Genomic DNA, 24446 nt, shown 5'->3' on the forward strand with positions numbered 1-24446 from the left:
GGATACTTAAATATAAATTCGTTGATCCTCAATTACAAGATGATGAAGTTAATAGATTTATTTCAATGGAGGTTTGTAAAATTGGGAAAAAATCACAAATTATGCAAAAGTCATAGTACTCCTAACAAGCAACTATTGTTCCTATGTCTATCATTCTATCATTTTGCATTACTCTTAGATATAATTTATAATAATTTATCTTACAAAAAGATGAGAATGTAATCCAAAATATAATGTAATAATGCTATAAACGTTTTACCATGTTCAATAAGGTCACAATATTCTACTGCTATAAATAGCTAAAACATTGAGTACGTTGTATGTTAGTCAATTTTGTTTCATTTTTTTAGACGTGTACAGTAATCTTGTGTCGCATTTATAATAAAACCATGTACCATATGTACCATTTGGAACTAAAATATTAAAAGAAACAAAAATTGTTGGTCAAATCCACGAAAGTGGGCGCCCGCCTAACAGTCGAGCCCAAACACTAATTGTGCCGCTTATCTTTCCATGTAAACCATCATTCTCTATGGTACATACAACTCATCGAACTAAGCTTAGATCCACTGATCATGACCGTCTAATTTTCCCACTCCACTCTATCAACGGCTTGTTCTTACTCTCTTTTTTTTATACCGTTTAATTTTATACGCACAAAAGGGAAGCGATCTTTTTTCATTTACTGTTATTATATTTTTATTTCCCTAAAAAAAGGGTTCTCTTAATAAAAACAAGTGAGATCTACTGTGTTTGATCTTATGCCCGAACGGTCTAAACCCTAACCTTCTCATTTTTAGTCCATTTTTTTCTGGAGTGTTTGATTGGGAGCTTAGAGAATCATGGCTTATGCATCTCATATCATCAATCATTCTAAAAGGGTAACTCTCAAGTTTTTTCATTTCTGGATCCGTTTATTGGATTTTTCTTTTTAAACACTGCATCAGTTTTTGATTCGAATCTCTTTCTGGATTTGAATATTTATCGCTATTTATTTTAGTTCATAAATGACTCTATTAACTTAATTGATGATTCCTTTTTACTATCCTTGAATTGATCGTAGTTGGAATTTTCGGTCTCTTTTTAGCTTATAATTTATTTATATATTTTTAATATAAACTTTTGAATTTCTGATATTTCAGTTGAGGAATGTTCCCAAATTATTGCGGTACGATCACGCTGTTCTAGTTCGTTGGTTTTCCAATGGAGCACAATCATCTGTTTGTAAAAGAGAAGGTACATATAAGAATAAAATGCCGCATTAGAAAGATTGCTTTGTTGTCATACTTAGTTTTCTAATATCTAAAAGCATAGTAACCGTTTAGAATTTTGTTTAGTCTACTTAGTCAACATGCAAAAAAAGTGCCTCCCAAGCCTACCGGGTAATGGCTATCCGGTTTACAGAATAATATAATATAAGTACATGGTTTGCTCGTATTCTTTCTGCTACCCGTCTTTATTAAGAGCTGTCTGGCATGCTACTCTTCGTTATGTTTTTGTGATTACACTTAGTGATAAAAACATAGCAGTGTGGATTTAATTTTGTTTATGTTATGTTAAGAAAAGTTGGTTACTATTCAGATGTTGCAAAGATCCGTCCTCTTGGCTATGCATCTGCAGAAAGAGAGACTGTATCTAAGTTTGTTGGCAGTCACCCTGTAAGTTTATCTGTCTTTTTCTCCCATTAGCGGAGCAATAAATTTGCAGTCATTTTGTTGCTTTTTTATCCTTTTTTTCTTATGCAGACTCTCATTCTGCATTACCTTCTTAGTTGAAGTTAAGACTCAGTTAGTCAACAGTGTCTATTTAACATCTTATTCGCAGGTATCATATTGTTTATCTGAGAAGACTCTTTCTAGGACAGTAATGAGATCAGGAATTCCAATGGATAGTGTGGTATACAGCAGAGGACTTTTATGGTAAAATTTTCAGCATTTTCTGTTACCTTGTTGGTGATTTTACTAATCATTTGAAGAACCTAATCCCTGTATCCGTTTTCAGTTCACAGGCACTTTCTAGTAGAGGATTTGCATCTGATGCAGGTATGGATTATTATTTTAATTATTTTACGCTGTTCTCTTAGGAATCCATTATTTGTCAAATGGTAAAAGGTTTTGCACTTACTGGTGACTACTACAGTAACGTGTGTTTAACTGATGCAACTGCACGCCTTATTCTGAATTCAAAAGTATGACCATATTGATGTGCTTTCCCTAGAAACTTTTATGTTGAAACCGTAATTTGCTGTGAGATTTATTATTGTTCTCTCTTGTCAAAATTACCCTTTCTGACAGGAGAGCTCAGGTAATAGGAATTTACTTTATGGGTAATAATATGTTGTATTATGAGATATCATCATGATTGCAGTTCATTATCTGTCTCTCTTTTACAAGGCAGTGCTATACGTTTTTTTTCCTTGCTAGTGCTATTGCTTAGGTAGTGCTGGATTTATTTAGCATGTATTCAGGTTGCCAGTGGTTTTTTTGCCAATGTAGAGGTTAGTATATTTATGGTTGAGCACGTGGTAGTTGGAATGATGATTGATAGGTCTCAAGTTGAACTTTGCTGCATTAATGATAGCCATGGGGTGTTACTTGTTTGTTAACTGTTCAATTTGTTTATTGCGTCACCTACTAAATAATGCTAACATTCTTAAGTTGCTTTCAGGCCTTCCTCCTCACCAAGAAATTGGAATGCCTTCACTCTCACCCACGATGACTGAGGTCTGAACCATGCTAGATCTTCCAAACATGTTGTAAATATATCTGTGCTATTCTTCTAAGTATGTGAATTTCTAAATGCAGGGAAACATTGCTAGGTGGTTGAAGAAAGAGGGTGATAAGGTGTCTCCTGGTGAAGTGTTGTGTGAAGTTGAAACTGTAAGGCATTCTCCTGTTTGTTGGCTCTATCCTTCATCTTCTTTGTTTGTATCAGAAATTACGATTTTATTTATAACTTCATTTATTATGTGAAGGATAAAGCAACAGTGGAGATGGAATGCATGGAAGAAGGTTATCTTGCTAAGATTATAAAGGGAGATGGGTCAAAAGAGATCAAAGTTGGTGAGGTATTGATTTCAAGAAATATTATGCATATATTTTATCTTTTTTCAGTTCTCACCTTTGTGGATTGGGGAATCAATTTGACTAAATAGAGAAGTTGCAACTTTGCTTTGCACCTCTTTATTTTCTGTCTATTGCCTTTTTTTTCCTGAGTAAAATACAATTCATCAATATTTATGTTGATGTTTTTGTGTTTTCTCTTGTGGTCTTATGTAGATAATTGCCATCACTGTTGAAGAGGAGGGGGATATTGCAAAGTTCAAGGACTACAGTCCTCCAGCATCGGATTCTGGTGCTCCTGCTGCAAAAGACTCAGCAGCTCCTCCCCCGCCAAAGCAGGAGCCTGTTGAACAGCCAGCTAGTTCACCAGAGCCTAAGACTCCCAAGCCTACTTCCTCTCCTTCAGAAGATCGCATTTTTGCAAGTCCTCTTGCACGAAAATTGGCTGAAGAGCACAAGGTTTGTTGTATAAGTTCTGTGACTTCAATTTTAATTTTCTGTGTCAAGATGCTACCTTGAGTTCTAATTGTTTCTATGCAATATCTTTTTAACATTTTCCATTCCTTTTGGATGCAAATGTAGGTGCCTCTCTCAAGTATCAAAGGAACAGGTCCTGAGGGACACATTGTAAAGGCTGATATTGAAGATTATTTGGGTATCATATTTAAATTTCTACACTGAGTGATTCATTCTGTTGCAATTTGTGACCCTGATAAGTAATGCTATATTATACAGTAAAAAATGTCTTGTCTCCCACCCCCACCCTACCCTTTTGGCTTTCCGGAGATTCTTTAGTAGTATTCTTTTTGATGTACTATTGTCTCATTTTCTGCTTACTGGAGAGTTTTCCTTGTCATGTAGCTTCACGTGGGAAGGAAGTTTCAGCACCAATTCCTAAGACAAAGGATACAAAACTTGCAGCTTTAGATTATGTGGATATCCCTCATTCTCAGATAAGAAAGGTCTGTTACTGGTTGGCATTATTTATATAAGTTTCATGAGAGTTCAAGGCTGTAAAATGTTTATGGTACACGGATTTTATTATGGATCCACTTCATAGAGGATGGTCCCCTTTGAATGGAACTTTACATTTCATCTAGTTCTGAAAGGATATGCATTCTATTGTAACTAGTGAAATCTCAAATTCTAGCTACCTTCTAGATTTCTTTACTCTTTGCATAAGAATGCATAGAAATTTATATCTCTATCTTCTCTCCAGCTTCTTCTGTTGTCTCCCCATGCCCATTATGTATCAATGTGCTTTGTCAGTAATTTCTACTATAAATTTTGACAGGTCACAGCATCACGCTTATTATTCTCAAAGCAGACTATCCCACATTATTATTTAACAGTGGATACATGTGTCGACAGACTTATGGAGTAAGTAATAGTGCTTTGATCTTCTCAAAAAGAAATTGATGAATTTGATAATTATAAACTGTTTTGTTACCTTCAGTTTGCGGAGCCAACTCAACTCATTACAGGAAGCTTCAGGTGGGAAGCGTATATCTGTCAATGATCTTGTAATTAAGGTAGACGATTTCTATACTTAGCTTTGAGATGTTCAAGTTGACCTGCTTTGATACTTTTGTTATGGTCCAAGAGGCTTTTGTATAATGGCTTGTGGTCGATATAATGGGAACTGTGGATCTAACATGGCAGTTCAGGATTAAGGGCTAGTTTAGCAATACTTTTGAAAAGTGCTTTTGAAAAATGCTTTTGAAAAGTGCTGTGCAAAAGTGCTTTTGAGAAGTGCTTTTGAGTGTTTAGCATTGTTGTCAAAAAGTGCTTTTGAGAAATAAAATGTCCATTTTAGACATGTTATTATGAAGTAACAAATATACATTTAAATAATATTTAAATTAGTTAATATTATTATATTTTAGTAAGAATATTAAAAAAATTATTATAACTTCTTGTTAATATTTTAGTATATGAAATATAAATTTTAAATATTTTTAAGCAATAAATATTAATTATTTATAAAATTTAATTAGAATATATAAACTATATTTTAAATATTTAAATATAACCATTAAATGTTTGTAATTAGTATTTTAAATTTTTTTATTTTTAAATTAATGATTTTAACACATTTGTAATTAAGCACCAAGAAAAAAAGAAGGAAAGTACTATGTTATTTGAGGGGTGAACAAGTAATTAAGCACCAAAAGCAGCTTGTTTAGCACAGCTTTTCTTCTAAAAGTGTTTTTTTAAGCATTGCTCAGCAGGCCCTAAGCTTCAGAGTACATAGTTGAAGCATATTATGTCAACTTCTTGCCTCATCATATATACTTGCTTTTTCCTCCATGTAAACTTAAATCCTTTCCCTGAAATAATGTAATTGAAATGGCTTTTTTTATGTATATGCTAATATACTGATATAGTATTTCTGCAAATAAGAAATTAGTGCAGAATCTCCCTTATTTATTTATTGAATTGTCATTAGAATACCGCAAAAATTGAACATTATTTATTTAATATACTTAGAAGGTAGAAGTTTTTTGTCAATTACAGGCTGCTGCATTGGCTCTCCGAAAGGTTCCTCAGTGCAATAGTTCATGGACAGATGACTATATTCGCCAGTGAGTATAAATTCCTTGCGATCTGATTAAGTCCTGAGTGCATACTGCATATCAATTATCATCATGACATGCTTTTGTTTGCTTCCAACCCCAGGTATAACAATGTGAATATTAATGTAGCTGTGCAGACAGAGAATGGACTTTACGTCCCTGTTATCAGGGTGAGCAGTTTGAACTTCATACTGTTCAATTCTTAGTGTAATTCTCTATTTTTAAGTGATAATTTGTTGTACATGTTGCAGGATGCTGATAAGAAAGGTTTGTCCTCAATTGCTGAGGAGGTCAAGAATTTGGCACAAAAAGCCAAAGAGAACAGCTTAAAACCAGAAGATTACGAGGTTAGAAATTGTGTTTATGTTGATAAACAATAGTTGATGTTATGATTGATCATCATATGAACCATATTCATGCTGGGTTTCCATTGCAGGGAGGCACATTTACAGTGTCTAACTTGGGAGGGCCCTTCGGTATTAAGCAATTCTGTGCCATCATTAATCCTCCACAGTCTGGAATTTTAGCTGTTGGGTCTGGTAAGATTTGTCCTGAATTTGCCCTACATCATGCCATATCCATTTCTGCTTCTTCGTAATCGATGGACTGTATGTATGCAGCTGAGAAGAGGGTTATCCCTGGCTCGGGTCCTGACCAATTCAAGTTTGCCTCGTTCATGTCTGTAACTCTAAGCTGCGATCATCGAGTTATTGATGGTATGTAGTTTTTGTTTAGAATTCTAATAGTTTATCATTAATCTAACTTGTACAATCCAAGTAATTCCACTTGTTCATTTAGGTGCGATTGGTGCTGAATGGCTGAAAGCTTTCAAAGGGTACATTGAGAATCCAGAGTCAATGTTGCTCTAAATCAATGGTGTTTGTTTCTTTAAATTAAACACACTTTCTTGCTGTGATCAATTTTCGTGATGGCTTGAATCCAATACATGTATTCCTGGGCAATTTTCTTCGGGAGTAGTATTTTCATTGTAAACCAATTTAAATTTTTTTGGGGAATAAGGGGGATCAGGAATTGAGGAACAAAACTGCGAGCTGGAATTTTCCTTTTGCAGTGTAATAACCCTTTCCATACGGAATATTTGGAATGATTTAAGGGGATGCTACTGCTAACCCATCACATTTCTAGTGTTTTACTGGTCAGAATTGTTCACCGAAAATAATGGTTTTGCGTCAAATATTCTTTAGTATTCTGAATTAGCAACCCCTGCTCATAAGGTTGACAAAATTTCCCGTTGAAGGTTTGATTTCGACGGTGTCAAGTTAGTACATCTAGTTTAAAGCCATATAGAAATGAGAACTATGCTGTGTTTTCATGTTTTGAGTTCTAGTTCAAGCTCGATTGATAGATCCTCGTCTTTGTTGGTAGTGTTGGTATTCATATTCGTCGCTTTGATCTGCTGACCGGCTTTCCCCATCTTTTTTGAAACATGCTGGTATGAGTTTTGTGTAATCTTGTTGCTTCACTTTGTGTGACCAAAGACTCCCAAATGGATCAGTTTTGCTCAGCTTGGGTTGGGAATTGTTTGTATAAATGCTCGAGAACTGTTATTACTAAGAAGGGGAATAAAAGTTCAAATTTCTATTTCTCCATCCCGTCCGTATTTGCGGGATTTATAATGTTTTACAAGCCTCTCAAACCCTCCCTTTAATAGAGAAGATCCAACTTGTTAAAAGAATATCAAAGATACAATGAGAGAAACTTCTGTGTTATATCTATATGAAGGCGAATAACAACAAAATAGAAAATAAAATCTAGCACCTTATCCTTGAAATTTTTGGGGGGTGTCACTAAAGATCCCAATCCTTAAAGAAAAGAACAAAACCCCAGAGTCAGAAACAACAACGGAACATAACTCTGGTGAATATACAATCACTTCTCCTTTCCATCCTTTAAATAACCCGCTGGCCTCTGCAGAACAACCAAAGCAATAACAAAATTTCCAGTTAACCAACCAAAAAGAGGTTTAGAGTGTTGAAGCATATAATATATATGCATGTGATACACATGTATAACTATTCCTATTCAGCTTTTTATAATTACCAGGCTTCAATGCCCTAGTCAAAGCTAAGACCTTGATACCTGACCTTAGCAGAAAGGAAAGCCGATAGGCAACCGCATGGGACCATATCACTTTAGACCATTACCTATAGGAAAACATGCTACCAAACAACATCAAAATGATCATAAAACAGTGCACCATTACATGCCTTAGATGAAGTTGCAATAAACCAAGTTCAGACCGTAGTTGAATATAAGATCCATTAACATCGAAAAGAAAATTTCAGCACATCAATTTCACATATTAAATAAAACTAGATTTCTCTAAAACCTAATGCTATTAGCAAAATTTTCCCCTCAAATTTAACCTACAACCACCATAAAAATTTCAATCTAATCACATACCAACTTATTGCAAAATCATCTCTTTTTTCAAATGGGCACGTATCTCTTCAAAACTTGCTTCCCAGCGACCACTGCTCCCGCCGCCAACCCACCCAGAGCACCCGCCACCGCCGCGGACCTCACACCTCTCGCCGCACGACAAACCGCTCCGGTGGCCAGACCCGCAGCCACGCTGCTCCAGACATCATCACGATCAGTCACCGCCACGACTCCACTCTCCAGCCCCGCATAAATCAAGCCCACCACCCCGATCCGGTTTCCCCATGTCCGGCCCGTATGACCCGAACTATTCAAGATCCGGTTGATCTTCAGCTTCAAAGTATCGCCTTGCTCGAAGTTCTTGAGAGCCGAGAAGAGCCCGACGGCTGCGCCGGATATAGAGCCACCTAAATAAGCGGAACCGGTGTAAAAGGTCAAATTTTCTCCCCAAGAGCGGCGTTGGTGGAGGGATTCCTCAGCAAAGAGGAACTCCGGAGAGGTTGGGAGCTTGTACAGGTTGGTTATGGGAACTTGAAGGTTCAAGTCTTGGTATGGGTTGTAAAGTCGGGTGTTTGGTTCCGCTTCAGGGTCGGAGCGACGATGATGCGCCATTGTTAATAGTGAGTTGGGTGGCTCGACACTTGGAGTTGGTTAGGGTTTAGTTTATTGGCAGAGAAGGAAGAGAAGGGTTGAAGATTTTATGTTTTGTTAGCGGCGTCGTGAGTTGGACCAAGTTGGGCCTTTTTAAATTTTTTTATATATTTATATGAAAATATTGGTCGGCCGAATGAAAAGTGAAAACCCGATTTTGTAACTTTTGCTCTTTTTAAAGTATATTTCATACGAATGAGATGGACCAATCAATTTTTTTAAAGAAACATAAATTTGATAAATATTTCCAATTTTTTTAGTAAAATATTTTTATACATCCTACTAAATTAATTTAATAAAATATTTAAAACTATTAGGATCAAAATAAAAAATATATATTATAAGGAGTCAGATTAAAATAATATTTTATGAGAATCTTAAACTTTAAAATTTAATCCCATCACGGTTCTTTTATGTTGCTAAATAACCATGATTTTATTATTTTGACTGTTAATTTGTCATTTATTTCTCGGTACTGTAAAAAAATTCTATAAAAACGGACTTAAAATCTATATTGTAGTTTTAAAAAAATTTTGTGTTCAACACACGTATTGTATTTACATATTTAAATATAAATATATGATTTTTAAATATGAAATAAAGTTTTTTTAAGAGGAAAAATTAAAGATTACCTCGCGATTGAATTTGAGAATGATATCAGAAAAAATAAATTTATCATTCCACCCATAATTTAATTAATAAATAAATTTTAATTTTAAATATATTGTATCATATCTATATGCATGCAGTTGGAACAACGTAACTTAAAACTATTTTCGGACATACGACTGCAACCATTGCTAAGAAAAATAAGTTAAAATTGGTTATGTAACATAGAAAAAAAAGGAAAAAAAATTCAATCATGCAAAATCATTTTCAAAGCGAATCAATCAAACACGATTTTGTATAAACATGATGAACGATGTAACGTCATAAAATTCAAGATAGTAGTTTTCTTATTTTTTGAGGTTGAACTATTAAATGTCAAAAGTGTGCTTGAAGAAGGTCATGAATCGGATAGAAACAAATTTAAAGAATCATTCCCAGAAATAATATAAAAAAATCTATTTTGGGTAAAAGTACTGTCCAAGTGATTGGGAATTAAATTCCATTTTGTTTCGTTTACTAAAAAATAATAAAATTAATCGATTAAAAATTAAAATAATATTTTTAATTAAAGTTTTTATCAATTTTTATTGATGAAAGCTAAAGTGAATGATGAAATAACCATACAATTACATATTTTATGTCATATACATTTCATGTTGATATATAATAATTAAATTTTAATAGTAAAAATAGATGAAATAAAATATAATCTAACTTTTAATATTAAAAAATTTATTTAATTTTAATTTTATTCCAAAGTAGTCCTCTGAAGTCTTACCATTGTAATTTATTTGGTTGAAATGAAAACAGAATGGTTAGATTATAGATTCTGGAGAAAAGAAATAGGAAAAAAAGAGTAGGAAGAAGAACAAAAACCTTTGAAAAAAACCATGGTACTTGGAAGCAGATGGATAAAAGGGCAAAAAAACAAAGAGGAAAACAGAGATGGATTAGATCACATCACATGGGTGGAAAGGACATTAATGGTGTGGGTGGGTATGAGTTTTTTTTACAGAGGCTTGGGAGGCACGTGTCCCTCCTCAAAGTTTGCCCCATGAAAGATCATGGGTAAAGATGTCTTTATGTAAGCACTGTCCTAAGCATTCTCTGTCTTAAAAGCATTCAATGATGTTAAGATAATATTACATTACATGTATACGTGTCCCCTAAAGGAGTTATTGGTAACAAAAAAGCCATTTCCCCTCCCCATTTTCTTTCTTTTTCCATTTCCTTCCCCCTTCTTTCTCTCTCTTTCTCTCTCAATCCTAAGCCTAAGCCACCCCTACCCCATAACATAGCAAAAAATCTAGGGGAAAAAATTATACAAGGAGGCTTCACCATTTTTATTTTAATTTATTTTAAATTTTATGATTAGGCCCCCGAAGTCTCTTCATTTCCTACCGGTAAGCAAGCCATCCTTCTTAATAATTTTCTTCAAATAAATTTGATATTTTTCCTTTGGTTTAAGGGGTCCAAGATCAAGTCTTTTTAGTAGTTTCTTTGTAGAGATATATAATTCTGGTAGTTTCTTGTTGTTCTTGTTATCTGGGGTTGTTGGTGTGTGTTTGTTGGAAGCAAGGATAAGGAGAGTGAAACTGAAAGAGACCCTTACTTAAGAAAAAGGCTGAGATGGGTTTGCCTTAGATCCAGGAAACTCAACTTGTATGTGCCAAAAAGTTTACCTTTTTAGGGGGTTTTCCAGTGATTATCTGTGCTTTATCCTAGGTTCTTTCTTATGCTACCTTTTGCTTTTTGGGTTTATTACAGATAAAGCTTTGTATTTGTTGTTTCCATTTTTTTGTTAAAAAAAAGGGTAGGCTTGGTTGGATAGGATTTAATCACCTTGATTGGATTGGTTTTAAATTCAGTAATTATAAGGGTTGATCCTTAGGTGCTTCTTCACCAGATCTGATCAATCCTATCAGCATTTTGCTTTCATTTTAACTGTTGACCCTGTCAAAAAGCTTTGTTCTTGGTGGTTTAGTACTGTTTCTTTATTTGTTATGAAAACGATTGTTGTTGGGTCATTGAGATTCATTGCAATGGAGGAAGTGTTGATAGAACCTGATGGCTTCATCCCAAGTTTGTTGCTGTAAGGTGATAGTTAAGATGAATATTGGTAAATTGTTGTGGTTCACTCTTTAGATATTCCGAGTGGTAATTGTTTGTGGAGTTAGAGGAGGGAATTGATGGAAGAGATGTCTCCGGCAGTCGCAGTAACACTTAGTTTGGGTAACTCTATGGGTGACAACTCTGGAATCGCAGCCCATGTGGAAATCACGCCAATCAAGCTCGTAACCGATGCAGCGAGTTTGTCTAAGATGTTACCCAAGAACGGAAATGGGTCTATCGCTGCTAGTGAATCGATGGTTCAGGAAAGCGAGGAAGATGTAATTTTGTCAGTGGACACTAATGGAATTATAAATGAGGGGTTGCTGGTTTTGAATGCAGGTTCTGATATTAGCTTGCAAAATGCGGAAATTGAAAGTGGTCGAATTCTTGCTAAGGCTATTATTTTGGGAGAGTCGAGCATCGAGCAGGTGCCTACGGCTGAAGTACTGCTCACAACAGTGAGTCCCGATGTAAAGATTTCTGATGGGTTTGAGATAAAGGCTTCAGAAGTGGTAATTCAGCTGCCTAAAGAAAAGAACCTCAATAGAGGTAGCCGGAGTGTTTTTGAGTTGGATTGTATACCCCTTTGGGGATCAGTGTCTATTATTGGAAAAAGAGCAGAAATGGAAGATGCTGTTGCTGCAATGCCTCGGTTTATGAAGATTCCTATCAAAATGCTTATTGGTGATCGTGTTTTTGATGGAATCAGTCGAGGTCTGACTGACCTTACTGTGCACTTTTTTGGTGTTTACGACGGTCATGGTGGCTCACAGGTAAAACATTCTTCCACAGAACCGTTTTTACATTTTAGCTCTACTTTAAGTAATGTTAAAAGGTTCCTGCATTAAATGGTAGTTCTGTATCCGTATGCTTTTTATGGCCATTCTCTGCAAAGTGAGGAAATTTGGATGGTTGCATACTGCAACATCTTTGTTCTTTTGATACAAGTGATTTCTTGATCAGTTGATCTTTTTCATGAATTGTTTCCAAAGTGATTAACCTTATATAGTTGCTTATCGGAATCTTATGCAGGTGGCAAACTATTGCCGTGACCGTATCCATGTGGCTTTGGCTGAAGAGATTGGGAGAATTAAAGACAATTTATATGATGACACTAGTAAAGAGAGTCGACAGATGCAATGGGAGAAGACATTTACTAGTTGCTTTCTAAAGGTCGATGACGAGATTGGAGGAAAAGTTAGCCAAGGCAATGAAGATGCTTCTGATGCTAGTTTCGAACCTGTTGCCCCCGAAACAGTTGGGTCAACCGCTGTGGTGGCCTTGGTTTGTTCATCGCATATCGTTGTTGCTAACTGTGGTGATTCAAGAGCAGTCTTGTGCCGTGGCAAAGAAGCCATGGCCTTGTCAAGTGATCACAAAGTATGGCGATTTTAATTCTTCGGGTTTTCTACAAATAAATAACATAAGCTACCTGTGTATCGAAACCAACATGTTTGCTTTATTTATTTGCAGCCAAGCAGAGATGATGAGTATGCAAGGATTGAGGCATCAGGAGGGAAAGTTATACAGTGGAATGGACATCGTGTTTTCGGTGTTCTTGCAATGTCAAGGTCCATCGGTATGTTTATTTTTGTTTGATTTTGACATCATCTGCCGCCTCTCTTGATGTTAATATAATGGATTAAGTTTTCCATTTCGTTTCAAGATGCCAAAGCTTGATAATATCTGTGACATGTTTGATAAATAACTCAGTAAATGAACTCGAGTCTGGTGTTGCATTTACTGTTTTTTTTTCTTTTTCCTTTTTTTTTTTATGTTAATTAACAGGTGATAGATATTTGAAACCATGGATTATCCCGGAACCGGAAGTTATGTTTATTCCTCGAGCTAGAGAAGATGAATGTTTGATTTTAGCCAGTGATGGGTTGTGGGATGTGATATCGAATGAGGAAGCTTGCGAGGTGGCTCGACGGCGAATCCTGCTCTGGCACAAAAAGAATGGGGTTCCATCTCTGGTGGAAAGAGGCAAAGGAATTGACCCAGCGGCGCAAGCGGCAGCTGAATACCTTTCGATGCTGGCCATCCAAAAAGGTAGCAGAGACAACATCTCTGTAATTGTTGTAGACTTGAAAGCTCAAAGGAAGTTCAAGAGCAAAACATAATCAGAGTCTCAACCCCCCAAATCCAATCATCTAAAAATCAAAGTCGATATAGTACCTGACATATTAGAGACAGTACATCTAATGAAATACATATCCCCGGTCCATTACTTTTTCTTATGGGCTTTAATGTGTGTACAAGAACAGAAATTAATATGTACTATAGCAAGGTGTTTTTTTACTGCCATATTACCTATGTTTTGGTATAAATGGTGCCAAACTTCCATGCTTTATATACACATACATACATATATATATTATATATGATAGATTGAGATAACAGCTTAAGTTATCATCCCTTACAAGCTAATTGCTTGAGTAGGTATTGCATAGGTTGCCGCTCTTGCTTTATGCTTTGAACAAACCTTGCTTTGATCCGAGCCTGCTCAATGCTTTGCTTCAAATTCATTGCAAATGAAGGTCTCACGCGGCTTTCAAAAAATTCTTCCACTTCATCACCTTTCTCATTGCTGCAAAACTGCCATGTCAATATATAAACACGGTCAGTTTACGATTAAATGTAAATAATTGTCGCTCTTGGGGTAAGTTTTATATGTAAATAACGTATCATTCATTATTTTTTCGGCTTTTACTTCCTAACCGGTGTTATAATGTCAGGGTTAAAATGTGTGAGGAGCCCACCACCATACTAGATTACGATGAAGTTCCACCTCTCCTGCATTCATTTTCGAATAACATGGGTCCATTGCCTGTGAACAGCACCAGTGGCTAATTCTTGTAAAAATCAGTGCCTATACGTTCATCCATCTCCATGCTACTCATGCCCTTCTAAGCTTATTCCAGCAAGTCCATAAATAATATATTGATCCCGAACCTTTTAATATGAAAAGAAAAAAGAAATTCTTTTTTTATGCAATCAGTCTTTAAGAGATAGCATCATGTTGGTCCAATATCTGCCATGGTCGCTACAAGATTTTCTAAACCCGATTCATTATTGGTAGCCTTTAAGAGATAGCATCATGTTGGTCCAATATAAAAAAGTTCAGAGCTTCCACAAGAATGTCTTGATTGGGAGCGGATGTTATCGTACCTACACCACAGCAAAATATAGAACTGGAAATTCAAATAAGGATTTAATATGAATATGTGAATGGGAGATACTGGTAAAATCTGATTTGGTTTAACTCTTTAAGATAATCAAAATCTCACGTAAAACACGTTCTTTCTCGTGAACTGCATTAGCTTCTCTATAAACTTTCAAGAGGGACTGAAAACCAACCATCCCTGCTTCTGTTAGCGTTCCCCATAACAGCAATGTAGGCAGCCTGTTGAGGCAGCCACCACATTAATTTACATTATCATATATATAATTGCAATGGGTTCGTAGGAAAAAGGAACAACATATTAAAAGTTGCCATTTTTATTCATCCTTTCAGTGTCTGCTGAAAGGTTCTATCGTCTAAGAATGCTTGAAAACGGTGCATTGCTTGTTCATGAGTTTTAGCATGGTCAAAAGTAGCCAAGGCCATAAAAACCTCACCCCTCAGAAAAGCATTTAAATGACTCTCCCCAGGTGCTGATTCCCATCCTAATTTTCTAATTTTTTTATAAAAAAAAAAACTTTGAGAGAAAAATATGTCACTAAAAATCACTGTTAGTATTTTATGCAGTCTGGAAAGATTTTTTACTCGGTCGAAAACAGGAGAACGTTGATGAAAAATTCTTTCGATGCATTTGTTAATTCTGAGATAGCATCTCTCAAGACCTCCAAAACATTATAGCAACCCTGTCACGTAAATTGACTGAAATGTCAGGTTACAAAATAATACTAGGCATTGAAGTGGGTTATCCCTGAAGTGAACAGATGTGCTCACATCAATAAGTTCCAATGACACGATGTAATCAGTCTCTTTTCTGTATACATCCATCAATGAAAGCAATGATGCTAATGATTGTTCACAGGCAACACAAAGAGCATATCTGTCATCAAGGATGCCTGAAAATGAGAATGATTGCAACTGATCAAGGAGGAAAACCAACAATATATGAAAATAGTGGCTTACCTGAGATGTTGATTAATAATATGTTTGAAGAAGACGGTTTATAGGTCTACATTATTAACTGCACAGTACTTAACAATTTATTTAGCTTAGGGAGGGAGCTAAGCCATTCATGCCTGTATGCAAAGAAAATGTTTCACAGGCTGATACATGATATCAATTTTACACGGTACTTACTGTATTTATCTTCTGCTGATAGGAAGCCTTTATCTATGGCTTTCGTCATTCGTGCATCGAGTTCGTCTCCATATTTTACCCTATAGAAACCACTTTGCTCAACATTAACCTTCAACTACTCATTAAGAGCCCCAGAAAACTCAATACTTAACACTCCTTCACCAGTGCCAAGCACTTGCTCAAATACCAGCACAAGTATCTCATCATCGCCATTCAAAGCTACATCACACGGTGTAAACCTCTGCCAAAAAAATAACCCAAAGTGAAAAATCATCAACCAAATCAAATAATGATCAGATTTTAAGATCAGCTAGCAAGTATGATTTACATGGTTGAGAGAGTTGGTGAAAAGGACTTGGTGAACTACAAGTTCACAAGCATTTAGGACAACGAACTTAGTTGGCTCCACGATGCTGAGATTAATGTGAACTAAACCAGAAAAAGTACAGTCAGAGAGATCAAGTTTGAGATAAAGATCATAACGTTTCAGGACAGAAAATTTTTGTAGCCTTGGTTGGTCTTTGAACTGTTCTATGTTCTGTTTTTGATCCATTTCTAAATCCCAACTTTCCTTAGATGAACTGTGAGAATGAGACGTTACCTTGGAGAAATGAGATATGAATAGCAATGTAATAAGCCCTTTTAAGTTCTTAGTGCTTACACGTTTTAAAGCTATTGGCTGTTACTTGCACATTTCAAGCTTTATGTGGTCCTTGGTTTATGAAAAAGGAGCTACTAAAATGGTAGAAAGATCAAGTCAGACAGAGACATAAACCGGAATTTTAGATTGCCTGCCAGTGGCTGGTGTCTGGTAGGCTTCGCCATGCCACTTGGTTAAATATCAAAACAATTAAACCCTTCTCCCAGGCCCAATATTTTTGTTATAGCGTGCCTGTCTAAGGCGCTTTAATTAATCCAATCTGATAAAAACAAGCAGAACATATACCTACAGTAATTTTCCGCTGGTTCAGTTTGTATAGACCCGGTTTGAGAAGAGAATGTTTAAATACTGGGGTTTACCCCAATTGGAAATCGTTTTCCCCTGAGCACCACAGCAGATTGTTAGAAAGCTTGAAACAAAATTGTTATTCTTGGACAATGCTTTCCAGGCATTCCTGCTTTCAATCTTAACCCACAAAACATGATATCAGACAAAATGTCAAGCCTTTATGCTTTAGCACATATAAATATATTATACATTGAGATAACAGCCGAAGTTATCATCCCTTACAAACTAATTGCTTGAGTAGGTCTTGAAGAGGTTGCCGCTCCTGCTTTATACTTTCAACCAGCCTTGCTTTGATCCGAACCTGCTCAATGCTTTGCTTCAAATTCATTGCAAATGAAGAAGTCACACGGCTTTCGAAAAATTCTTCAACCTCATCAGCTTTCTCATTGCTGCAAAACTGCCATGTGAAGATATGACAGGGTCAGTTTACCCTTATAATTCAAATTTCGGAAAAACATTCATCGATCAATTAGGATTTTGTCAATAAAACACGAAAAGTTTTCAGATATGGTGACCAAGTTTCACGATGTTCTTTTGATACTAATATGATCAAAGACAATCCCTCAATATGTCTCAGCAGAAGAAAACTTTCCGAGGTAATATTCTTAATTAGTTTATCATATCATCCCTAGGCCGTTGCAGCTATTCGAACAAGCTGGTTGATTGTGTGTTCTTGGCTTTCATTTTCCCTAAAGAACTCATGTCGGGCTATAGGATATGATCATTCAAATATATGAAGAACTTTGAAAAGATTGAGCACCCGCATATAGGACACATACGCCTACCCGGTACTCTTCAAGTCTGGTTAAGATAAACAATTGTAGCTCTTCGGTAAGTTCTATTTGTAAATAATGTGTCATTCATTATTTTATCAGGTTTTACTTCCTTACCGGTGATATAATGTCACGAATAAAATGTGTGAGGAGCCCTCCATTATACTTGTTTACGATGAAGTTCCAGTTCTCCTGCATTCATTCAAACGACTTGATCAATTATAGAAAAGATGATAGCCATTCCTATGAGATTCTTAACAGCCATGAACAGCATTTGATCAATTATAGAAAAGATGATAGCCATTTCTATGAGATTCTTAACAGCCATGAACAGCATACCTTCATCCACCTCCATGCTATTTCATGCCCTTCTAAGCTTATTCCAGGAAGTCCATAAACGATATCTTGATCTCGAACCTTCTAGGAAAAGAAAAAAGTTAAAACTATTATCTGTCAAAAAGCTCCAACAAAACTCCAGGTTCTGCTCAGTTTGTTCATGCAAACACACTTAAAGAGTGGCACCTACAAGTTCTAGATTCAAATCCCAACATTTTCAATCCTTTTTGTTGCCATCTAATAAAGAAAGAAACTAAACCAAATTCATTAATACCTCTTTAGATATAAAAAACTTCAGAACTTCCACAATAATATCTGGACTGGGAGTGGATGCCATCGTACCTACGTTGAAGTAAAATATAGAACAGGAAATTCACATAAGAATTAATGTGAATAAGGGAATGAGAAACACTGATAAAGTCTGAATCTGTTAACTCTTTAAGATAATCAAAATCTCACGTAAAACATGTTCTTTTTCTTGAACAGCATCAGCTTCTCTATAAACCTTCAAGAGGGACTCAAAACCATCTCTACTTGTGTTAGCGTTCCTCATAACAGCAATGTAGGCAGCCTGTTGAGGCAGCTATCACATTATTTTACATTACAGATCATATATATATATATATCGAAAAGGGTTCATAGGAAAAAGGAAATAACATATAAAAGTTTCCATTTTTATTCACCCTTTTAGTGTCTGGTGAAAGGAGTTCAGTGCTTCTATCATCCAAGAATGACTGAAAGCGATGCATTGCTTGTTCATGAGTTTTAGCATGGTCAAAAGCAGCCAGGGCCATCAAGACCTCACCCCTCATTAGACCAGTTAAATGACTCACCAGGTAAGGATTCCCAACCTAATTTTCTGAATTATATACATTATATATATGAAAAAATCAACTATAATTTAATATCCAAATTTGAGAAATAATTAAATCACTATAAAACCACTGTGTTAGTAGCTTGTGCAGTCTAGTGAAATCTCTTACTTGGCCGAACATAGAAGGATGTTGATGAAAATTTCTTTCAATGCATTTGTTAATTCTGGGATAGCATCTCTCAAGACCTCCAGAACATTATAGCAAACCTGTCACATAAATTGAATCAATAAAAAAATAACGCTTCTTATGAAGTGGGTAGATACCTTGGGTGAAAAGATATGCTCACATCGATAAGTTTCGATAAAATGATGTAATCGCTCTCTTTTCTGTATACATCCATCAACAAAAGCAAAGATGATAATGATTGTTCACATGCCACACAAAGAGCATATCTGTCATCGAGGATGCCTGAAAACGTGATTGATATAATTGATCATAGTGGTTTGACTGATCAAAACATTTTGCAGAACAAGGTTTATAGGTCAACATTAGTGCTTATAATATATTTAGCATAGCAAGGGAGCGAAACCATCCATGCCTGTATTAAAGGAATGCTTCACAAAGAGAAATATCTAATATCAATATTACACAGTACTCACCGTATTTATCAGTTACTGACAAGAAGCCTTTCTCTATAGCTTTCCTGAGTCGTGCATGGAGTTCATCTCCATATTTTACCCTGTAGAAACCACTTTGCCCAATATTAACCTTGATCCATGACGCTTCACCATATTCATCTTCATTCTGTTCATCTGAAGTGGGAAATAGTTCAGAGGCATCCAGATTTTCAGATTTTGATTCCAAAAGAAAACTCTTGATTCTGTCGTATGAACCGAAGCACAAGGTTATTGGGACAATCCACTGTCCATCACCATGAAAGCCAGACAACAAGAACTGTGACTGCAAATACCGAGCAATTATCAGACATTGACACTTATGTTAAAAATGTAGAAAGTAAAGAAGAGAATGCTAATGTCAGGTAACCTGCTCAAATTCCAAAATATGGTCTTTGGATTTCACTGAGATAACTGGATACCCCTTCTGCTTTGTCCAGCTGTCCATCATTGAGTTTACTTCAATGCCAGTTACCTCTGAAAGGACACTCCACAAATCTTCTGTCCTCGCGTTGCTCCAAGCATACCTTCTTATGTAGAAGCTTAAAGATTTCTGTGGTTGGAAAAGATTTACAAGGCCATAGTGAAATTATGGCTTATTAAAATACTGCTTTCCAGATTTTCCAATTCAAAACTGTTCATGCCTCATGCATGCATGTTTACATATATACCGCTTCAAAATCTGATTCCATAGAACTGAAAAACATATTATATTGTCCTTCACGGGAACCAACATCCTTTCCATAAATGTGAACTGACCTGGAATATTTCATCCCCAATATATTCCTGTAGCATCCTGATGACTGCAGATCCCTTCTTATAGCCGATAGCATCAAATGCTTCATCAACTTCGTGACCATGCTGAATCTCCATCTGCACAAATTCTAATAAATTTAAGAAGGATATATTTTGCTTGTGTAAGAAGAACCTATGAACATGAACATTCCTATTGAATTATGAACTAGAAACTTCCATCGTATTTATGGATTTAATTTTTCAGCATGTGCTGAGATTGTTTTGAAAATGAATATCGATAATTATTGACATAGAGCTATAACATAAACTAGAGTTTGAATTTTAATGAGCAACCTGTTATATGAGGAAAACTGATTATTCCTCACCTCAATTGGATGTGATTTCTCCTGTGCATCCAGACTGTTGGGTTTTTGACACACTTTAACCGGGTAAAGTAAGAATTTCAAACAGAGCACCAGCAGCAACGTATTATACCCGGATAAAATATGAAGGAAAAATGCTTGAAGTTCAAGCTTTTAGCTATTGTTGGGGATTTTTGACAGCAGAGGAACGGAGCAGAGGAAGAAATACAGGACAGAACAAGGCAGTATTTTTACTTGCTCACAAATGTGCAGCAAGGGAGCTATGGCTTCAGCTCATTTAGCTCATTCATTCAATTAGAAAAACAATACATTTATAGATAAAACTCATTACCAAATACTACCTACTACCACTAAGTAGCCTAGGGACTTGCTAAGCATTACTTGTACACATCAATAAGCTGAATTATCAGCTCTATCAGCACCTAAACACATCAAAACGTCAGCAACTTAGTTCATTTCCAACCAAACTAAACTAAATTGCAACTACAACAGAAAACTTGTTGCTGCAACATGCAGCATGCATACAAGCCGTATGCTCTCAACAAAAACATAACAGCAGCATGGATGGCCAATTTCCAACACAGACGCAAGCCACCATTAATTTCTTGGAGAAATTGTGTCCATATTTTCCACTCAGGGAACATGATATCAGTAGCCATATAACTAATCTGCAAAATATATTGTATGTATTGATATGCATGTAACAAATTGATGCTGTATCTATTAAAATGTCCACCGTAATAAACTTCAGGACTTAAATTTACCCATGTTGCAAAACCTTCATTAAGCCACAAATGAGTCCACCATTCCATTGTTACAAGATTGCCAAACCATAGGTGGGCAACTTCATGTGCTACAACTATTGTAAGCTGACAAGGAAAAGTTACAGTAAAAAATAAGTTGGTAAGGACCAGTTGGATTGACCGGGGGGGGGGGTGATATTCTTTTACTGCAGGAGTTACTGCTAGTAGATGAAGATAATTTATTGAAAGTTACCCTTTTCTGGAAAAGAACATGTAACTTACCCGCTGCTTTCTAGCAGCTGTAGAGTGTGAATCAGTGTAAAGTATCTCATTTTCACGGTATACGATCAAACCATAATTCTCCATACCTCCACCAAAAAATTCAGGGACAGCAACCATATCTAGCTTAGGGAGTGGATAAGGCATCGAGAAGTACCTATAAAAGGTAAAATCTCCGTGATAAGTGTTAAAAACCAGTTCAAAACAATAATGATATTGAAAATTGAGTTTAACATTCCGGTTGCAGACAATGACCAGACACTAACAGCTAACAAGTAAAAAAAATCATTGACAAAAGGATAGCCACCAAGTGGAAGCAGGTTCCTCATTATATATCCACTGTTAGGTGAGTGTTTGAGGAGATGGTTGAATTATTCAAAACCACAAAGAATATGAATCTAAGACATTTATAGTGCCTTTGTGTTTTGGCACTGAGATTGCTGGGTGGAAAAGCTTCATACTCTTTTAGATATGTGACTTTATCTTACAGACCCTCAAGACATTGTCTATGAAAAGTTTAAAGTTCTTCAAAAGATCATATTTTTAAAGCAATTCCTGGACTGAGGTAGGTGTAGAACAAAAAATTCCAATAAAATAATCCTTCTTTTTTCATTGCATGCTTATTTGATTGCTGAAGTCTATGTATCCTGAAATGAAAGGAAATGATGACCAGTGGGTGACTTACCTAGTAAATATATCAAGTGACTTAACAGCAACTTCTAGTGCAAATTTCCCTTCATCGCTCTTACCAACAGGGCAATATACTCCAACCTTAATTCCTATTTAAGTGTTAAAGTACGTATTAAAGCAATTATTAATCAAAGAGTAAAGAAAAAAGGAATCCGGCTGAAATGCATACCATCTGCTGTTGTTTCTTCAATATGATCGAATAAACCAACTGCAATAGCAACCAAATAAGTCGACATTTTTGGAGACTCCTCAAAGTAAACGGTCTTAACATTCCCATTGATCTTTTCATCATTGATTGGCATATTTGACAAGGCAATCAACTCCGAGGGCAAATCCAATGTGATCTTAAAAGTTGCCTGTGAAAATAAGATCAGTCATGCTATAGTAGGACACAAATCTCTGTTCTAGGCACTTTGCTGACGCAGAAGCATAAAATCAATATGTTTGTTGAATCTTGTATCTTAAAAGTTATTTTCAATTGAACCAAAAAAAAGGTACATACAGTCATCATGCTTTCTAGATCTTTCCAAGTGCATCTATGTCGGTCACTGGTCATAACATGAAATTTAAGTAGTACCAGTTATTATGTAGGTTCAATTTCATCATAGCTATTTACTTCAAGCATAGGTGAAGTCCTTAGCATACCTTAAGAGCAGGTTCATCCCAGCATGGAAAACACAGCCTTGCTTGCAGGGCTTCAAATTGGGTGACTGCCATATTCTTTCTTACTCCTTTATCAGCATAAGTACTGTAAGCAGCAAAAGACAAAAGTGAACGAGAAATAAATAACTTTCACAGCTACATGAAAGACAAAAAAAAAAAAAAAAGTTTCAGGTCAAAACAGAACATTGGAAGTTAATAAAAGAAACACAGCACCATTTGTAAAGGCCTTTCAACTGCTCATTAAGAGCCCCAGAAAACTATATACTTAACACTCCTTCACCAGTAGCAAGCACTTGCTCAAATCCCAACATAAGTATCTCATCATTGCCATTCAAAACTACATCACACGGTGTAAATCTCTGCCAAAAAAATAACCCTAAATGAAAAATCATCAATCAAATCAAATAACGATCAGACCTTAAGATTACCAGGCAAGTATGACTTAGATGGTTGAGAGAGGTGGTGAAAAAGACTTCGTGGACAACAAGTTCACAAGCATTTAGGACTATGAACTTAGTTGTTTCCACGATGCTGAGATTAATATGAACTAAACCAGAAAAAGTACAGGCAGAGAGATCAAGTTTGAGATAAAGATCATAACGTTTTGGGATGGCAAATTTTGGTAGCCTTGGTTGGCCTTTGAACTGTTCTATGTTCTGTTTTTGATCCATTTCTAAATCCCAACTTTCCTCCTTTCTTCCTAATCGAGTTATATGAAATGTGAGAATGAGACGATATGTTGGAGAAATGAAGAGAGATTTATATAGCAATGTTGTGTGGAAAATTTTTCCCACTTTAGTAGTTAACGTTTTAAAGCTATTGGCTTTTACTTGGAATCTTTATCAGCTCCTTGTTTTTATGCAAAAGGGGTGACTAAAAAGGTAGAAAAACCAAGTCAGAAAGAGACATGAACCGGGACTATGAATGGTCACTAGTAGCTGCTGACCACGGCATGCTACTTGATTAATATTAAACCAATTAAACCTTCGGCCTGCCCAATTTTTTATGGAGTCACAATCTACCCACAATCCATTTGCATTTGCCATTAATTGCATTATCATTCATGTCATTGTACCACAACAAACAGAACTTATTACTACCATTTGTTTCCAATGCTTCAGTTAGACAATGATGTCATTGTCTTAAATCCATGGCTTAGACGCTTTAATTAATCCATTCAACCACAAAACACCCTGGAGTTCACCCCAAATCGCAGAATGAAATGCGCCATCTATAGTGTTACATGGGTGGAGGTCCGCTGCCACAAAATTATTGAAACAATTTTGTCAAGCAATCTTTCATCATATAAGTCTTTATGGAACATGAAAGTTGAGCGATTGTTTTTGTTGGAGTTTTTAAGAAAATTTGCTATAAAAAAACAATAAAGACAAGAACAAAGTAGAAATAAATTTTGATGGAAAGTGTATTTTTTATTGAACTAAAAAACTAACACTTATACATCAAACAAAATTCAACAACCAATAACTAAAACAACTAAAACATTCATAAACGATAAATCTCTAAAAGTCAACACCAAAATGAAAATACCTAAAAATAACTAAATTATTTTGACTGAAATTGCTTGAGGCAAATCCTCAACACTGCTCCTTCCTTC

General features: G+C 35.7%; 3 protein-coding genes and 1 pseudogene across 5 annotated transcripts; 2 read left to right on the plus strand and 2 right to left on the minus strand.

Annotated features, from left to right (window-relative positions):
- The first annotated feature begins 484 nt into the window (after positions 1–484).
- On the plus strand, positions 485–6777 carry LOC107958408 (dihydrolipoyllysine-residue acetyltransferase component 2 of pyruvate dehydrogenase complex, mitochondrial). Its single transcript, XM_016894168.2, has 19 exons — positions 485–881; positions 1143–1236; positions 1582–1658; positions 1825–1919; positions 2002–2042; positions 2668–2723; positions 2805–2879; positions 2975–3067; positions 3279–3521; positions 3645–3717; positions 3924–4024; positions 4357–4442; positions 4519–4594; positions 5580–5647; positions 5742–5808; positions 5890–5985; positions 6075–6177; positions 6259–6354; positions 6437–6777. The coding sequence occupies exons 1-19, from the start codon at positions 843–845 to the stop codon at positions 6505–6507; spliced, it is 1650 nt and encodes a 549-aa protein (XP_016749657.1). The 5' UTR covers positions 485–842; the 3' UTR covers positions 6508–6777.
- Positions 6778–7219: 442 nt separating this feature from the next.
- On the minus strand, positions 7220–8818 carry LOC107958409 (mitochondrial import inner membrane translocase subunit TIM23-2). Of its 3 annotated transcripts, none has more exons than XR_005927099.1 (3): positions 8063–8792; positions 7700–7803; positions 7220–7567 (listed from the first exon to the last, which is right to left on the minus strand). XR_005927099.1 is itself a non-coding variant. In XM_016894169.2 (2 exons), the coding sequence occupies exon 1, from the start codon at positions 8651–8653 to the stop codon at positions 8090–8092; it is 564 nt and encodes a 187-aa protein (XP_016749658.1). In that variant the 5' UTR covers positions 8654–8818; the 3' UTR covers positions 7220–7567; positions 8063–8089. The 3 variants fall into 3 exon arrangements, 1 of the variants encoding a protein (XP_016749658.1); XR_005927100.1 differs by having other exon boundaries at positions 7739–7803; positions 8063–8791; XM_016894169.2 differs by lacking the exon at positions 7700–7803 and having other exon boundaries at positions 8063–8818.
- A 1629-nt stretch (positions 8819–10447) lies between these two features.
- On the plus strand, positions 10448–13720 carry LOC107958410 (protein phosphatase 2C 16). Its single transcript, XM_016894172.2, has 4 exons — positions 10448–12186; positions 12446–12793; positions 12887–12992; positions 13202–13720. Exons 1-4 carry the CDS (start codon positions 11491–11493, stop codon positions 13534–13536), a joined length of 1485 nt encoding a protein of 494 aa, XP_016749661.1. The 5' UTR covers positions 10448–11490; the 3' UTR covers positions 13537–13720.
- A 144-nt stretch (positions 13721–13864) lies between these two features.
- On the minus strand, positions 13865–23570 carry LOC107958411 (aminopeptidase M1-like; annotated as a pseudogene).
- Positions 23571–24446: the final 876 nt, after the last annotated feature.

The sequence above is a fragment of the Gossypium hirsutum genome, chromosome A05 (genome assembly GCF_007990345.1).
Source record: "Gossypium hirsutum isolate 1008001.06 chromosome A05, Gossypium_hirsutum_v2.1, whole genome shotgun sequence".
NCBI lineage: Eukaryota > Viridiplantae > Streptophyta > Magnoliopsida > Malvales > Malvaceae > Gossypium > Gossypium hirsutum.

What these genes read in the sequence shown, in the direction of transcription:
- LOC107958409 (XM_016894169.2), bottom strand. Translation starts at nt 8,653, where the DNA reads ATGGCGCATCATCGTCGCTCCGACCCTGAAGCGGAACCAAACACCCGA.
- LOC107958408 (XM_016894168.2), top strand. Translation starts at nt 843, where the DNA reads ATGGCTTATGCATCTCATATCATCAATCATTCTAAAAGG. An exon ending in TACAGCAGAGGACTTTTATG is followed by an intron (nt 1,920 to 2,001) that starts GTAAAATTTTCA and finishes ATCCGTTTTCAG; the next exon opens with TTCACAGGCACTTTCTAGTA. An exon ending in CGATCATCGAGTTATTGATG is followed by an intron (nt 6,355 to 6,436) that starts GTATGTAGTTTT and finishes TTGTTCATTTAG; the next exon opens with GTGCGATTGGTGCTGAATGG.
- LOC107958410 (XM_016894172.2), top strand. Translation starts at nt 11,491, where the DNA reads ATGGAAGAGATGTCTCCGGCAGTCGCAGTAACACTTAGTTTGGGTAAC. An exon ending in ACGGTCATGGTGGCTCACAG is followed by an intron (nt 12,187 to 12,445) that starts GTAAAACATTCT and finishes AATCTTATGCAG; the next exon opens with GTGGCAAACTATTGCCGTGA. An exon ending in CCTTGTCAAGTGATCACAAA is followed by an intron (nt 12,794 to 12,886) that starts GTATGGCGATTT and finishes ATTTATTTGCAG; the next exon opens with CCAAGCAGAGATGATGAGTA.